The sequence below is a fragment of the Carcharhinus amblyrhynchos genome, unplaced genomic scaffold (genome assembly GCF_965287045.1).
Source record: "Carcharhinus amblyrhynchos unplaced genomic scaffold, sCarAmb.v2.hapA chromosome_352, whole genome shotgun sequence".
Lineage (NCBI taxonomy): Eukaryota > Metazoa > Chordata > Chondrichthyes > Carcharhiniformes > Carcharhinidae > Carcharhinus > Carcharhinus amblyrhynchos.
In genome coordinates this window covers 15,014-31,315 of record NW_027650092.1, presented here as the reverse complement: position 1 = coordinate 31,315, position 16,302 = coordinate 15,014, and the positions used below count along the sequence as shown (strand labels likewise).

Sequence of the window (16,302 nt, the reverse complement as noted above, 5' to 3'; positions counted from 1 at the left end):
CTGTCGAACAGTCTCGTTGCCTCTCAGTCAAAGGTGGCGCTGATTTTCTTGTCCTGTTTCCCCTCCACCCACCCGCCCCGCAGCATTCGAGACGTGCCTGATTTCGGGAGACCCTCACTACCTGACCTTCGATGGACTGTCCCACCACTTCCAGGGCAAGGGCACCTACACGCTGGTCACCACCTACAAGCCCACCGAGGGCCTGCAGCCCATCAACATCGAGGGCAAGAACGAAGTGAGGAACGGAAACAAGAAGATCACCTACCTGTCGGCTGTCTACATCGAAGTGTACGGCCACACCATTGAGTTCCACAAGAACAAACGCTTCCTGGTAAGGGAATCGACGGATCGGTCCTGTGACTAACCTACACATCTTTGGACACTAAGGGGCAATTTAGCACGGCCAATCCACCTAACCTGCACATCTTTGGACACTAGGGGCAATTTAGCATGGCCAATCCACCTAACCTGCACATCTTTGGACACTAGGGGCAATTTAGCATGGCCAATCCACCTAACCTGCACATCTTTGGACACTAAGGGGCAATTTAGCACAGCCAATCCACCTAACCTGCACATCTTTGGACACTAGGGGCAATTTAGCATGGCCAATCCACCTAACCTGCACATCTTTGGATACTAAGGGGCAATTTAGCATGGCCAATCCACCTAACCTGCACATCTTTGGACACCAAGGGGCAACTTTGCATGGCTAATCCACCTAACCTACACATCTTTGGCAGGACTGGAAACCCCCTCCAGCAGGAAGGGCTGGAAAATCGCCCCTCTCTACTGACTCCCCTGGTGTTGTGGCGCTATCTCAGTCTGAACATTCCTCTTCTGTCATGTTGAGCTTTGCCCTGCCGAGCCGCGATTTCGACTCCCCCGTGTCTGAGACTAAAGTTTTTCTCACTTCTTTCCCCCCACCCTCCTCCTCGTCTCGACGCAGCTGGATGAAGAGAGGGTGAGGCCACCCTACAAGTCGCGCGAAGGCTTCCGTGTCTACCAGAAATCCAAGACCCTCTACCTGGAGACGGACATTGGCCTCTCTGTCAATTTCGATGGAAGAGAGAACGCAGGTAAGGGCAGCCAGGCGAGACAGAGTCACCCACTGCCTCAGGTGGAGGCTTACAGCGTGGAAACAAGGCCCTTCGGCCCAACTTGTCCGTGCTGTCCCTTTTTAAAACCAGTGAGCTTATCCCAAATGCCCCACATTTGGCCCATATCCCTCTACACCCATGTGACTGTCTAAACACTTTTTAAAAGACAAAATTGTACCCGCCTCTACTACTACCTCTGGCAGCTTGTTCCAGACACTCACCACCCTTTGTGTGAAAAAATTGCCCCTCTGGATCCTTTTGTATCTCTCCCCTCTCACCTTAAACCTGTACCCTCTAGTTTTAGACTCCCCTACCTTTGGGAAAAGATATTGACTATCTAGCTGATCTGTGCCCCTCATTATTTTATCGACCTCTATAAGATCACCCCTCAGCCCCCTACGCTCCAGGGAAAAACGTCCCAGCCTATCCAGCCTAATCCATCAAGTCCCGGTAGCATCCTAATAAATCTTTTCTGCACTCATTCTAGTTTAATAATATCCTTTCTCCAATGGGGTGACCAGAACTGTACACAGTATTCCAAGTGTGGCCTTACCAATGTCTTATACAACTTCAACCAAACTCTCTTGTCTCCTTCCCCTCAGTCTCTGTGTTTTTTCTTTCTCTCTCTCATCCTGTGTCTCTCTTTCTGTCTGTCGCCCTCTCTTGTATCTCTCGTGTCTTTCTCTCTCTCGCATAGGGCCATAGAGGTTTACAGCAGGGAAACAGGCCCTTTGGCCCAACTTGTCCATGCCACCCCTTTTTGTTAATCACTGAACTTGTCCCAATTGCCCATGTGTGGCCCATATCCCTCTATATCCATCTTACCCATGTGACTGTCTAAATGCTTTTTAAAATTGTACCCACTTCTACTACTGCCTCTGGCAGCTTGTTCCAGACACTCACCACCCTCTGTGTGGAAAAATTGCCCCTCTGGACACTTTTGTATCTCTCCCCCCTCACCTTAAACCTTTCTCCTCTAGTTTTAGACTCCCTTACCTTTGGGAAAAGAAATTGACTATCTAGCTGATCTGTGCCCCTCATTATTTTATAGACCTCTATAAGATCACCCCTCAGCCCCCTACGCTCCAGAGAAAAAGTCCCAGTCTATCCAGCCAGGTAGCTTGGGTTGGGGGGGGTGCAGATGGCCAGGCGTGGCAGGCGAAATATATCGATCGTGCTCCTGACATCCAACAGTTAGGGGAGGGAATTCCAGGATTTTGACCCAGTGAAGGAACGGCCGATATATTTCCCAGTCGGGATGGTGAGTGACTCAGAGGGGGAATCTCCAGGTGGTGGCGTTCCCCAGGTATCTCCTGCCCCTTGTCCTTCTAGATAGTAGAGGTGGTGGGTTTGGAAGGTGCTGTCTAAGGAGCCTTGGTGAGTCGCTGCAGTGCATCTTGTAGATGGTACACAGGGATGCATCGGCGGGGTGGAGGGAGTCAGTGTTTGTGGATGGGGTGCCAATCAAGAGGGGGCTGCTTTGTCCTGGATGGTGTCGAGTTTCTTGAGTTGTTGTTGGGAGCCGCACCCATCCAGGCAAGTGGGGAGTATTCCATCACACTCCTGACTTGTGTCCTTGTCAATGGTGGACAGGCTTTGGGAAGGGAGTCAGGAGGTGAGTTACTTGCCGCAGGATTCCCAGCCCCTGACCTGGTCTAGGAGCCGCAGTATTTATATGGCTGGGTCCCAGTTCAGTTTCTGGTCAGTGGTAACCCCCAGGATGTTGATAGTTGGGGGGGGGGGGGGGGCGGTTCAGCGATGTAATGACTAGGGGGTGATGGTTAGATTCTTGCCTGTTGGAGATGGTCATTACCCTGGCACCGGTGTGGCGCAAATGTTACTTGCCACTCGTCAACCCAAGCTGGAGGATTTTATTTATTAGTGTCACAAGTTGGCTTACATTAACACTGCAATGAAGTTACTGTGAAAATCCCCCTAGTCGCCACACTCCGGCACCTGTTGGGGTAACACTGAGGGAGAATTTAGCACAGCCAATCCACCTAACCAGCACATCTTTCGGAGTGTGGGAGGCACCCGGAGGAAACCCATGCAGACACAGGGAGAACGTGCAAACTCTGCCCAGACCTCCAAGCGTGATGGACGCTGGAAAAGTGAGGATATTTAGGGAGGGGTTAGACTGATATTTAATTGGTAATGGGTTGAGGGGTTATGAGAGAAGGCAGGAAGATGGGGCTGAGGGGCACATCAGCCACGATGGAATGGTGGAGCGGACTCGATGGGCCGAGTGGCCTAATTCTGCCCCTATATCTTCCACCCTGCTCAATACAAACCTCATCCAGTTGTTTTATTGTGAGACCACGTGTGGAGTATGGTGCGCGGTTTTGGTCTCTGTATTGGAGGAAAGACGTAGGAGGCAGTGCAGAGGAGGGTCACTCGATTGATGAGGGGTTTTTTGAGAGATTGAACATGTTTGGGGCCTCCACCCTCCGGAATTTAGAAGAATGGCGGGGGGGAGGGGATCAAATTGAGGGATACGAGCTGATAAAAGTTGAGGGTAAAGTAGATGTGGATGCTTCCACTGGTGGGACATTCTAGGATGGAGAGGTCATAGTCTTAGGATAAGGGGCAACAAATTTAAAACAGAGGTGAGGGGAAACTGTTTCTCCCAAAGGGTCTGTGGAATTGGCTGTCCCAAGGTGTGGTGGATGCCGGAACAGCGAGTACATTTAAGGAGGAGTTGGACAGATTTTTAATGAGTTGAAGGGGAGAAAGCAGGAAAATGGGGATGCGGAACACGTTAGCCGTGATGGAATGGTGGAGCGGACTTGATGGGCCGAATGGCTGCTATCTCTCATGAACTTACAACAGTGACCCAAGCCGGGAATCGAACCCGGCTCCCTGGCGCTGTGGGGCAGCAGTGCTGACCCGCTGTGCCGCCCCCTATGTTGTCCGGGTAAATAGGGACGGGCGGTCAACTTTGGCATTGCCACAAGCGCCCACATCTGGCAAATGGATGACCAAATCACAGATTATTACAGTGAAGAAGAGGCCCTTCGGCCCATCGAGTCTGCACCGATTCATGAGAGGCCCCGACCTACGCACCTAATCCCACTTGCCAGCACTTGGCCCTGAATGGCCATGCCATGCCATCTGGGTTCTTTTTCAAGGATGTGAGGCATCCCACCTCCACCACCCTACCAGACAGCGCATTCCAGACCCTCACCACCCTGAAAAGATTCTCCTCAAATCCCCACCTCCCACCCCCTCATTTTTAACTTGTGATCCCTCATAACTGACTCTTCAACCAAGGGGCACAGTTGCCCCTTGTCCACTCTGTCCTTGCCCCTCAGAATCTTGTACCCCTCGATCAGCTCGCCCTTCTCTGCTCCAGAGAAAACAACCCAAGTCTATCCAACCTCGCTCCATAACTTCAGTGCTCCATCCCAGGCAGCATCCTGGAGAATCTCCTCTGCACCCCCTCCAGTGTGTTCACATCCTCCGATAATGTGGCAACCAGAATTGCACACAGTACTCCAGCTGTGGCCTCACCAAAGTTCTACACAACCCCCAACATAACGTCTCTGCTTTTTGTAATCTATACTTTTCCATTGGTCAGAACATTGAGTACAGGAGTTGGGACGTCTTGTTGAAGTTGTACAAGACATTGGTAAAGCCACACTTGGAATACTGTGTGCCATTCTGGTCACCCTATTATAGAAAGGATATTATTAAACTAGAAAGAGTGCAGCAAAGATTTACTCGGATTTACTACAGGGACTTGATGGATTGAGTTATAAGGAGAGGCTGGATAGACTGGGACTTTTTTCTCTGGAGCGTAGGAGGTCGCTGAGTGAGGATCACCCCAAGCCCTATCCCCACAACACATTTACCCCGCTAATCCCTTTAACCTACACATCCCGGGACACGAAGGGGCAATTTGGCACGGTCAATCCACCTAACCTGCACATTGTGGGAGGAAACTGGAGAAAACCCACGTAGACATGGGGAGAATGTCCACACAGACATTGACTCAAGCTGGGAATCAAACCCAGGCCCTTGGAGCTGTGAGGCAGCAGTGCTAACCACTGTGCCACCATGCTGTATCGAGGGATGTGGACAAAATGAGGGCAGTTTGAACTCGGGGGTTTGAGAAAAAAAGGGCGGCATGGACAAGTTGGGCCGAAGGGCCTGTTTCCATGCTGTAAACCTCAGCCTCACTGTTAACCACCCAGCCAATCTCGGCAAATTATGAATGAACCTGCCCCGCCGTTCCAATGCTGGTGTCTTCTTCCAGACATCATCATCCCCAGCCTCTACAAGAAGGCGGTCCGAGGCCTGTGCGGGAATTACGATGGGAGGTTCAGGAATGACTTCACCCTGCCGGACGGCAGCCAAGTCCACAATGTGAACAAGTTCGGGAAAAGCTGGCGAGTGAAGGACAGGGAAGATGAGGAGGATGATGACGATGATGATGATGACGATGATTGGATGAGGAAGCAGTCCCAAGGACCCGACACCAGGAGATACAAGTGAGTGAGAGCGGGGAGGGTGGTGGGGCGTACCTCCGTCCAGCAGGGGATGGGGGGGGGCGGTGGGGCAGCTGGGTAGGCCCCTAGCCACGTGAGCGGGGGGAGCAGGGGAGGGGTGGAGGAAGACTCGCCTTGGCCAACACCTCATGGACATCCACTGCGACCGTGTGGGGGGGGGGAACCGTGGGTGCACAGCAAGATCCCGTCAACTCCAACATGGGTGGCCAGACTTTGTGGTTGGGGGTCGAGGTGGTGAGCAGAGGTGGAGTGGGGTTTGACGGGACGAGGGTGGTGGGGGAAGGAGTGTGTGGGTTCAACGTTGGCCCAAGACCCTCCCCATATGGATACCAACTCCACCCAAGTCAGATGCAGTGCCACCAAGGGGTGATTCCATTCCACCCAGGGTTGGGGGTCGGGGGTGGGGGGGAGGGTGCGGGGAGGGGGAGCTGGGGACACTGAGATAGTCCGAGGGTTGAGCGCGGGACCACCTGAAGGAATGCCATCTTGCCAGTGGTGCCCGTCTTTTCTCTCCGCTCGTCCCTCCAACCCCTCCCTTTGGCCCTTCCCCTTGAGCTGGATCCGGAAGGCCCCCCGCCCAACCTTGACACTATCTTGAAGAGTGAAATGGGGGGCGTCCTCCTCACTGCCAGGGCTATTTTTCCCTCATCGGCAGGCAATGGCCAAGTGGTATTAAGACTATTAATCCAGAAACTTGGCTAATGTTCTGGGGGACCCGGGTTCGAATCCCACCCACGGCAGATGGTGGAATTTGAATTCAATTTAAAATAAAAATCTGGGATTAAGAATCCACTGATGACCCATTGTCAGAAAAACCCATCTCCTTCCCTTCAGGGAAGGAAATCTGCTGTCCTTACCCGAGCCTGGCCGACATGTGACTTCAGAGCCACAGCCAATATGGTTGACTCTCAACTGCCCCTCCATGGGGCAACTAGGGATGGGCAATAAATACTGGCCCAGCCAGCGATGCCCATGTCCCACGGATGAATATTAAAATACCCTGCGGGGTGCCCGCTGAGGTGACTAGTTGCTGGTGTGTGCAAGATGGCCGCCGCGGTTACCACGGTGACCACGCCAGGGGAGGTAGATCCGGCCTTGTTCCCCTGAGGCGCGCATCGCGCACATCCTGAGGGCTTTCCGGGCGATGAGAGCAGACGCTTTGGTTTACCCGTTGCCGGTAGTCACTGCCACAAATTCAGCGCCAGTCGACTCCCCCCCTCCACCCCGCCCACCCCCCACAACCGCCCCCCCACCCTCCAGAGCGAGGTTCCTCCATTGGGCTGTTGCCACCCCGGTCATTTTAACTCTTCGCCATAATGAGGGTTGTTAAAGTGCTGATCCGTCTTGCTGCGTCGTGGCAGGGTGGCGGGGCGAGGAGGGGACGGAGGACGGGGTAGAATTTGTGTCAGTGTGGTAAATCAGCTCTCCGGGGAAGCCAGCGTGGGCAGGGTGGGCCGAATGGCCTCCCTTTGCCACTCTCTGGTGTCGCAGTCGCTCTGCTGTGCCCAATCCTGACTGAACAGGGTCTATCATTTGGCTTGTTGCTCTTTGATTTGGATGCTAATTTACCCACTCTCTTTCTCCACCCAACCTCTGCTCTCTCTCACCCTCTCTCTCTGTCTCTCCCTCTCTTTCTCCTTCTTTGTCCCCCGTTCCTCTCTGTCTCTCTCTCTTTCTGTCTCTGACTCTCTCTCTCTGTCCCTTTCTCTCTCTCTCCCTCTCCCCCATCTCTCTTTCTGTGTGTCTCTCTCTCTGTCTCCCTCTGTCTCTCTCTCTTTCACTTTGTCTTTCTCTCACCCTCCTTTTCTCCTTCTCTCTCTCTGTCTGTCTGCCTCTCTCTGTCTCTCTCTATCTCTGTCTCCCTTTCTCTCTCTGTCTCCCTCTTTTTCTCTCTCTCTCTCTGTCTATCTGTCTCTCTTTCCCTCTGTGTCTCTCTCTCTTTCTGTCTCCCTCTCTACCTCTCTCGCTCTCTATGTGTCTCTCTCTCTATCTCTGTCTCCCTTTCTCTCTCTGTCTCCCTCTCTTTCTCTCTCTCTCTCTGTCTATCTGTCTCTCTTTCCCTCTGTGTCTCTCTCTCTTTCTGTCTCCCTCTGTACCTCTCTCACTCTCTATGTGTCTCTCTCTCTGTCTCTGTGTGTGTGTCTCTCTCTCTCTATGTGTCTCCCTTGCTGCATCTCCCTCTCTGTCTCTGTGTGTGTGTCTCTCTCTCTGTCTGTGTGTGTGTGTGTGTGTGTGTGTGTCTCTCTCTCTCTCTCTCTGTCTCTGTGTGTGTGTGTGTGTGTGTGTCTCTCTCTCTCTCTCTCTGGTTCCCTTTCTCTCTCTCTCTCCCTCTCTCTCTGTTTCACTCTCCCCCGCTGCCCCCCTCTCTCTCCAACCACCACCCCACCCCCCGTCTTTCCCCTCAACCACTCTCTCTCTCTCTCTGTCTGTCTGTCTGTCTCTCTCCCTCTTTCCCCACAACTCTCTGTCTCCCTCTCTCTCTCTCTCTCTCTTTGACACCCCCCACCCCTCTCTGTGTCTCTCTCTGTGTAACAGGCGTGCCAACACTGGGGAGGACACAGGGCCGGAGCTCGAGACGGGATTCTTGATGGGATGTACAGATGCTGAGCTGGCCACGATTAACAGCACGGATTACTGCGGGGCCTTTGTGGATCCCCGGGGGCCATTCCGGAATTGTCATCAAACCATTGACCCAGAGCCGTACTACCAGTAAGTGAGATCCCGCAGCGCTGGAGGGTCGGCGACAGCACGGGGCAGAGGGTGGCATTCTGACCTCCACTGAACCATGATGTTCCTCACACGTTTAGACCCACCTTCCCTTCCTAACAATTGGCACGCCAACCCTGAGGTCAACGAGCAACCACAGGGTGAAAGGTCATGGACACAGCAGCCATGCCATTGGCTACATCGGTACAGTAAGCAACAAGGGATTGTTGGCCCCACCCGGTAAATGAGGTGACTGGCGTGGATGGGCCGATGCACGGGGATAAATGTAATGTCATCCCAATTTGGTAGCAAGAATAGGAAGGCAGATTATGAGAATCCCCACAGTGCAGAAGGAGGCCACTTGGCCCATCAGCTCTGCACCAAATCAGCATTGCACCCTATCCCTGTAACCCCCATGGATTTAATCCACTAATCCCCCTAACCCACACATCTTTGGACACTAAGGGGCAATTTAGCATGGCCAATCCACCTAACTAGCACATCTTTGGACACTAAAAGGCAATTTAGCATGGCCAATCCACCTAACCTACACATCTCTGAAAATTAAGGGGCAATTAAGCATGGCCAATCCATCTAACCTGCACATCTTTGGGTACTAAAAGGCAATTTAGCATTGCCAATCCACCTAACCTACACACCTTTGGACACTAAGGGACAATTCAGCATGGCCAACCCACTTAACCTACACACCTTTTGACACTAAGGGATAATTTAGCACAGCCAATTCACCTAACCTGTATATCTTTGGGCACTAAGGGGCAATTTAGCATGGCCAATCGTCTTAACCCACACATCTGTGGATACTAAGGGGTAATTTAGCATGGCTAATTCACCTAGCCCGCACACCTTTGGACACTAAAGGGGAAATTTAGCATGGCCAATCTACTTTACCAACACATTTTTGGACATTAAGGGGCAATTTTGCGTGGCCAATCCACCTAACCTGCACATCTTTTAACTGTGGGGGGAAACCGGAGCACCCGGAGGAATACCCACACAGACATGGGGAGAATGTGCAAACTCCACACAGACAGTGACCGAAGGCCAGAATTGAACCCGGGTCCGTGATGCTGTGAGGCAGCAGTGCCAACCACCGTGCTACCGTGCCGCCTTATTATTTGAATGGGCATGAATTGAGAGAGATGGATACTTAGCGAGACCATAGTGTCCTCGTGTCTCAGTCCCTGAAAGTAAGCCCCCAGGTACAGCAGGCAGTGAAGAAGGCAAATGGTATGTTGGCCTTCATAGCGAGAGGATTTGACTATTGGGATAGGGATGTTTAGCTGCAATTGTACAGGGTGTTGGTGAGGCCACACCTGGAGTATTGTGGGCAGTTTTGGTCTCCTTATCTGAGGAAGGATGTCCTTGCTATAGAGGGAGCCCAGCGAAGGTTTACCAGGCTGGGTTGGAAGGTCTACCTTATGAGGAGAGACGAAGTCGGTTAGGATTGTATTCACTGGAGTTTAGAAGAGTGAGATGGGATCTTGTAGAAACTTATAAAATTCAAACAGGGGTAGATTCAGAAAGAATGTTCCCGATGGTGGGGGGGGAGTCCAGAACTAGAGGGGGGAGGGGGTCATAGTTTGAGGATAAGAGATAAACCTTTTAGGACTGAGGTGAGGAGAAATTTCTTCACCCAGAGGGTGGTGAATGTGTGGAATTCACTCCCACAGAAAGTAGTTGAGGCCAAAACGTTGTGTGATTTCAAGAAGAAATTAGATTTCGCTCTTGGGGCTAAAGGGATCGAGGGATATGGAGGGGAGATCAAGATATTGAATTGGATGATCAGCCAGGATCAAAATGAATGGCGGAGCAAGGACCAAATGGCCTCCTCCTGCTTCTAGTTTCTCTCCTTACGTGTTTGCCAGAATGCAGAAGTCTTGCTCCAGGGTTTTAGTGGAGAAGTGTTGGCAGCTTCCCATGTTTTGAGAAGGGAAAGACTTGCGCTGGAGAAGGAGCAGGGAAGGTTCACGGGATTGGACCCTGGCGTGTGAGGGGATTGTCCGAGAACGAGAGACCGAGCAAATTGGGTCTAAATTCTCCGGCAGTGAGGAGAATGAGAGATGATCTCGCTGCGGTGTGCACAGGGGCTTTGGCAGAGGCTGAGAGATTGTTTCCGCTGGCCTGGGGGAATTTAAAATACAGACGGTTGGGTGGGGGGTGGGGGTGGGGGGGGGGGGGGGTGGTGGTGGTGGTTGGGTAGAGTCTCAGATAAGGGGGTGGCCATTTGGGATGGCCATTTTGGATTGAGATGAGGAGAAACTTCTTCCCTCAAAGGGAGAATCCCCCAGAGAATAGCGAACTAACTCCGTCACTGGACAAATTTAAGGCAGGGGTAGTCCATTGCTTACATAACCCAAAAAATACTCCCAATTTTCCCGATGAGAATGTGGGACCACATTTCCCATGATGTCAGGTTCAACATGGTGAAATTTGTCAGGAAAAAATCATTCAAAATCATTTATTAAACTGTTTCAGGGGAAGTGACAGAGAGGTGAGAAGATGGATTGTCAGGGACAATGTAGAGGGAGCTCTGTACTGTCAGGGGGGAGTGTAGAGGGAGCTCTGTACTGTCAGGGGGAGTGTAGAGGGAGCTCTGTACTGTCAGGGGGGAGTGTAGAGGGAGTTCTGTACTGTCAGGGGGGGAGTGTAGAGGGAGCTCTGTACTGTCAGGGGGGAGTGTAGAGGGAGCTCTGTACTGTCAGGGGGGAGTGTAGAGGGAGCTCTGTACTGTCAGGGGGAGTGTAGAGGGAGCTCTGTACTGTCAGGGGGAGTGCAGAGGGAGCTCTGTACTGTCAGGGAGAGTGTAGAGGGAGCTCTGTACTGTTGGGGGAGTGTAGAGGGAGCTCTGTACTGTCAGGGGGAGTATAGAGGGAGCTGTGTACTGACAGGGGGAGTGTAGTGGAAGCGCTGGACTGTCAGGGGGGAGTATAGAGGGAGCTGTGTACTGTCAGCGGGGGAGTGTAGAGGGAGCTCTGTACTGTCGGGGGGAGTGTAGAGGGAGCTCTGTACTGTCGGGGGGAGTGTAGAGGGAGCTCTGTACTGTCAGGGGGGAGTGTAGAGGGAGCTCTGTACTGTCAGGGGGGAGTGTAGAGGGAGCTCTGTACTGTCAGGGGGGAGTGTAGAGGGAGCTCTGTACTGTCGGGGGGAGTGTAGAGGGAGCTCTGTACTGTCAGGGGGGAGTGTAGAGGGAGCTGTGTACTGTCAGCGGGGGAGTGTAGTGGGAGCTGTGTACTGTCAGGGGGGAGTGTAGAGGGAGCTCTGTACTGTCGGGGGGAGTGTAGAGGGAGCTCTGTACTGTCAGGGGGGAGTGTAGAGGGAGCTCTGTACTGTCAGGGGGAGTGTAGAGGGAGCTGTGTACTGTCAGGGGGGAGTGTAGAGGGAGCTGTGTACTGTCAGGGGGGAGTGTAGAGGGAGCTCTGTACTGTCAGGGGGGAGTGTAGAGGGAGCTCTGTACTGTCGGGGGGAGTGTAGAGGGAGCTCTGTACTGTCAGGGCTCTGTACTGTCAGGGGGGAGTGTAGAGGGAGCTCTGTACTGTCAGGGGGAGTGTAGAGGGGAGCTCTGTACTGTCGGGGGGAGTGTAGAGGGAGCTCTGTACTGTCAGGGGGGAGTGTAGAGGGAGCTCTGTACTGTCAGGGGGGAGTGTAGAGGGAGCTCTGTACTGTCGGGGGGAGTGTAGAGGGAGCTCTGTACTGTCAGGGGGAGTGTAGAGGGAGCTCTGTACTGTCGGGGGGAGTGTAGAGGGAGCTCTGTACTGTCAGGGGGGAGTGTAGAGGGAGCTCTGTACTGTCAGGGGGGAGTGTAGAGGGAGCTCTGTACTGTCAGGGGGGAGTGTAGAGGGAGCTCTGTACTGTCGGGGGGAGTGTAGAGGGAGCTCTGTACTGTCAGGGGGGAGTGTAGAGGGAGCTCTGTACTGTCAGGGGGAGTGTAGAGGGAGCTCTGTACTGTCAGGGGGGAGTGTAGAGGGAGCTCTGTACTGTCAGGGGGAGTGTAGAGGGAGCTCTGTACTGTCAGGGGGGAGTGTAGACGGAGCTCTGTACTGACAGGGGGAGTGTAGAGGGAGCTCTGTACTGTCAGGGGGGAGTATAGAGGGAGCTGTGTACTGTCAGCGGGGGAGTGTAGAGGGAGCTGTGTACTGTCAGGGGGGAGTATAGAGGGAGCTGTGTCCTGTCAGCGGGGGAGTGTAGAGGGAGCTGTGTACTGTCAGGGGAAATATATTTCCGAGGGTGAGATGCTGAATGTTACCTTCTGTCTCCCCTCAGGAACTGTCTCTTCGACATGTGCCAGTTCTACAATAACTCCGAGATGCTGTGTGCCAGCTACGACACATATGCTCAGGTCTGCCAGGCTAACGGGACCACCCTCCCCAACTGGAGAATCGCAACCAACTGCGGTGAGTCTGAACGTGAAGATGGGATGGGGGACTGCAGGGGGGTCTCGGGGACGGGATGGGGAGTGGGGACTCTGTGCGAAGGGAACAAGGGGCACTGAACCAGACAGCCCTATTATTTTACTCCAGACCGATGCCCGCGCTCTCTGTCGTCTGGGTCAGGGAGTCTGGATTCACTCAGCCTGTTCCTTTATCCAAGAACCCTCTTACATCCCCATTGCTGGGATGGGGCTTAGGAACTTGTGGGGTGGGGGGGGGGCACAGTGGCATAGTGGTTGGCACTGCTGCCTCACAGCACCAGGGACCCGGGTTCGATTCTTGGCCTCAGGTCACCTTCTGTGCGGAGACTGCACGTTCTCCCCGTGGCTGCGTGGGTTTCCTCTGGAGGCTCCTGTTTCCTCCCACAGTCTGGAAGATGTGTTGGTTAGGCAGCATGGCCAATCCACTTAACCTGCACATCTTTGGATGCTAAGGGCCAATTTCGCACGGCCAATCCGCCTAACCTGCACATCTTTCGGACAGTAGGAAGAAACCCACGCAGACATGGGGAGAATGTGCAGTCTCCGCACAGACAGTGACCCGAGGCTGGGAATTGAACCCGGTTAACCTGGCGCTGTGAGATAGCGGTGCTAACCCACGGTGCTACTGTGTCTCCCCGTTTGGGGTTAAGTTGGCTGCAGTCAGAATTAGCGTGACGGTGGCATCTCGCGGCCTGCACAATGCTTCAAGAGATCCTGGTCCCGCAGGAGGGCAGTAAGGTAATGGTGGTGGTGGCAGGGTGGCGGGGGGGGGGGGGGGGGGGTTGGGGGTTGGGGGGGGGTGATGTGCAGAGGGGTCCAATCCGCTGTTCTGCCGGGTGTTGTAAAGTGAGGGAAATCGCTCGGAGGGGGGGGTGGCGTCAGGCTTCTGACCAAACCGTTGTGTTTCTTGCTCTGCAGCTATGGCATGTCCGCCTCACAGCACCTACAAGCCCTGCATGGCCGCCTGCCCCCCCACCTGCGCTAACCTGGCTGCCCCATCGGAGTGCGACCTGCCCTGCCTGGAAGGCTGCGAGTGCGATAGAGGTTACGTCTACAGCGGTTTCGAGTGCGTGCCTTACAGCCAGTGTGGATGCACCTTCCGCAACAAGTATTACCAGGTAGGTGGAGGCAACACCAAGATTGCCGGGGTGGTTAATAGTGAAGAAGGTGCCTGTAGGTTACAGGAAGGTGGAGATGGGTTGACAAGATGGGCAGAGCAGTGCAGATGCTGTTTTAAAATATGATGTGATGCACTGAGAAGTAACAATATTGCAGCCTTTGATATTCAGCCATTTCATTGATCACCACTTTAATCTTCAAGTAACCAGACCGAGTCGCAGACTTCTTTTAAACAGTTGTTTCAATTTCTAGCGAGGATCCTGGGAAGTTTCAGCACCAACAACTAGCCAGAGCCCAGAATTCAGGAATATTCAAGCAGCTATAGTTTTTAAATTTGGTTACAAGTAATTCCCAAGCAAGGTAACTCTATCCATTCATAACTATTGATTAAGGTTACGTCATGCATGTGGTACAGATATTAAAATCAATCACAGTCATGCAATTCACGTGTGCTTAATTATGATATCCAATCAGTGTGAAGACTTAATCATTAAAGTTAAAGTTTAAAGTTAAAGTTTATTTCTTAGTGTCACAAGTAGGCTTACGTTTTAACTGCAGTGAGTTACTGTGAAAATCCCCTAGTCATCACATTTGGCACCTTTTCTGGTGATGTGGCAATGCTGGCGTTGGACTGGGTTAAGTACAGTAAGAAGTCTCACAACACTAGGTTAAAGTCCAACAGGTTTATTTGGTATCACAAGCCACTAGCTTTTGGAGCGCTGCCTCTTCATCAGGTGAGTGGTACATGGGGGAGACCATGCTGACATTATGACAACAGATGAATGAACACTGCTCGACAATCACCAGCAGGAGCCCAATGCACCCTAACCAGCACGTCTTTCGGACTGTGGGAGGAAACTGGGGCACCTGGAGGAAAACCCACGCAGACACTGGGACAATGTGCAGACTCCACACAGACAGTGACCCAATCCGGGAATCGAACCTGAGGTCCCTGATGCTGTGAGGTAGCAGTGCTAACCCACTGTGCCACCTTAGAATTAGAGATATGGGTTCGGTTGAGTGTTACAGGGTTAAAGTTATAGGTGAGAGTTATAGACTCCGCGCAGACAGTGACCCAAGCCGGGAATCGAACTTGGGTCCCTGGCGCTGGGAGGCAGCAGTGCTAACCCACTGTGCCCGCCCCGTATTAAATTTGGCACAGTAGGCGGCACGGTAGCACAGTGAGTTAGCACCGCTGCTTCACAGCTCCAGGAACCCGGGTTCGATTCCCGGCTCGGGTCACTGTCTGTGTGGAGTCTGCACATTCTCCCCCCGTGTCTGCGTGGGTTTCCTCCGGGTGCTCCGGTTTCCTCCCACAGATGTGCGGGTTAGGGGGATTAGCCATGCTCAAATTGCCCCTTAGTGTCCTGAGATGCGTAGGTCAGAGGGATTAGCGGGTAAATATGTCGGGGTATGGGGATAGGGCCTGGATGGGATTGTGGTAGGTGCAGACTCGATGGGCCAAATGGCCTCTTTCTGCACTGAAGGGTTTCTATGATTCTCTGGGATGGCAGAACAGGCCGGACAGCCTACTGAATGGCCTACCCTAGCTCCTAGCCCCTTATGGACCTCACCAATTTCTTAATGTCCGTCTGTTGGACAAACAAACGTTGAGGTGAGGCCAGACTTATCTCCGAGTGTCGATGTCCTGTAAGGGGATCTGTTTTGTGTGTACGTTTAGCCGGTCTTGACTCTTGATTCTCTCTCTCTCTTCCCTCGCACGGGACGACAGGTCGGCGAGAGGTTCGTCACCGAGGGCTGCACCGAGGACTGCACGTGTAACGGCACGCAAACCGTCTCGTGCACAAAAAAGGGCTGTCCGGTTAACACCACCTGCACCGTCCACCAATTCGCCCTCTCCTGCGTCAAGGGTAAGAGTGGGGAGCACCACACCACAACAGACCTTTCAACCCCGATAGGGTCCAACTCCACCTCTTTGTGACGGGACACAGGGTTTTCCTACCTGGGCTGCAGGGATCAAACGAGAAGCAGAAGGAGGCCATTCGGCCCTTCCAGCCTGCTCAGCCATTCATATTGATCATGGCTGAACGTAAAATTCAATATCCTGATCCCTCCCCTTCCGCCCCATATCCCCTGGGCAGGAAGGGGCAATTTAACATAGTCAATCCACCTAATCTGCACATTTTTGGACACTAAGAGCCAATTTCGCATGGCCGATCCACCCTAACCTGCACATCTTTGGACACTAAGGGGTAATTTAGCATGGCCAATCCACCTAACCTGCACATCTTTGAACACTAAGGGGCAGTTTACCATGGCCAATCCCCCTAACCCGCACATCTTTGGATACTAAGAGGCAATTTAGCATGGCCAATCCCTCTAACCCACACATTTCTGGACACGAAGAGGCAATTTAGCATGGCATATCCACCTAACCTGCACATCTTTGGACACTAAGGGGCAATTTAGCACGGCC

General features: G+C 52.9%; 1 protein-coding gene across 1 annotated transcript in view; it reads left to right on the top strand.

The window, feature by feature from the left end:
* LOC145339225 (zonadhesin-like) overlaps positions 1-16,302 on the top strand; it is a 64,630-nt gene that overhangs the window by 40,357 nt on the left and 7,971 nt on the right. Inside the window, 7 exon segments of the mRNA XM_080183619.1 lie at positions 84-331; positions 950-1,079; positions 5,356-5,590; positions 8,144-8,317; positions 12,599-12,729; positions 13,665-13,864; positions 15,598-15,736. Coding sequence (XP_080039745.1) covers positions 84-331; positions 950-1,079; positions 5,356-5,590; positions 8,144-8,317; positions 12,599-12,729; positions 13,665-13,864; positions 15,598-15,736 — 1,257 coding nt within the window.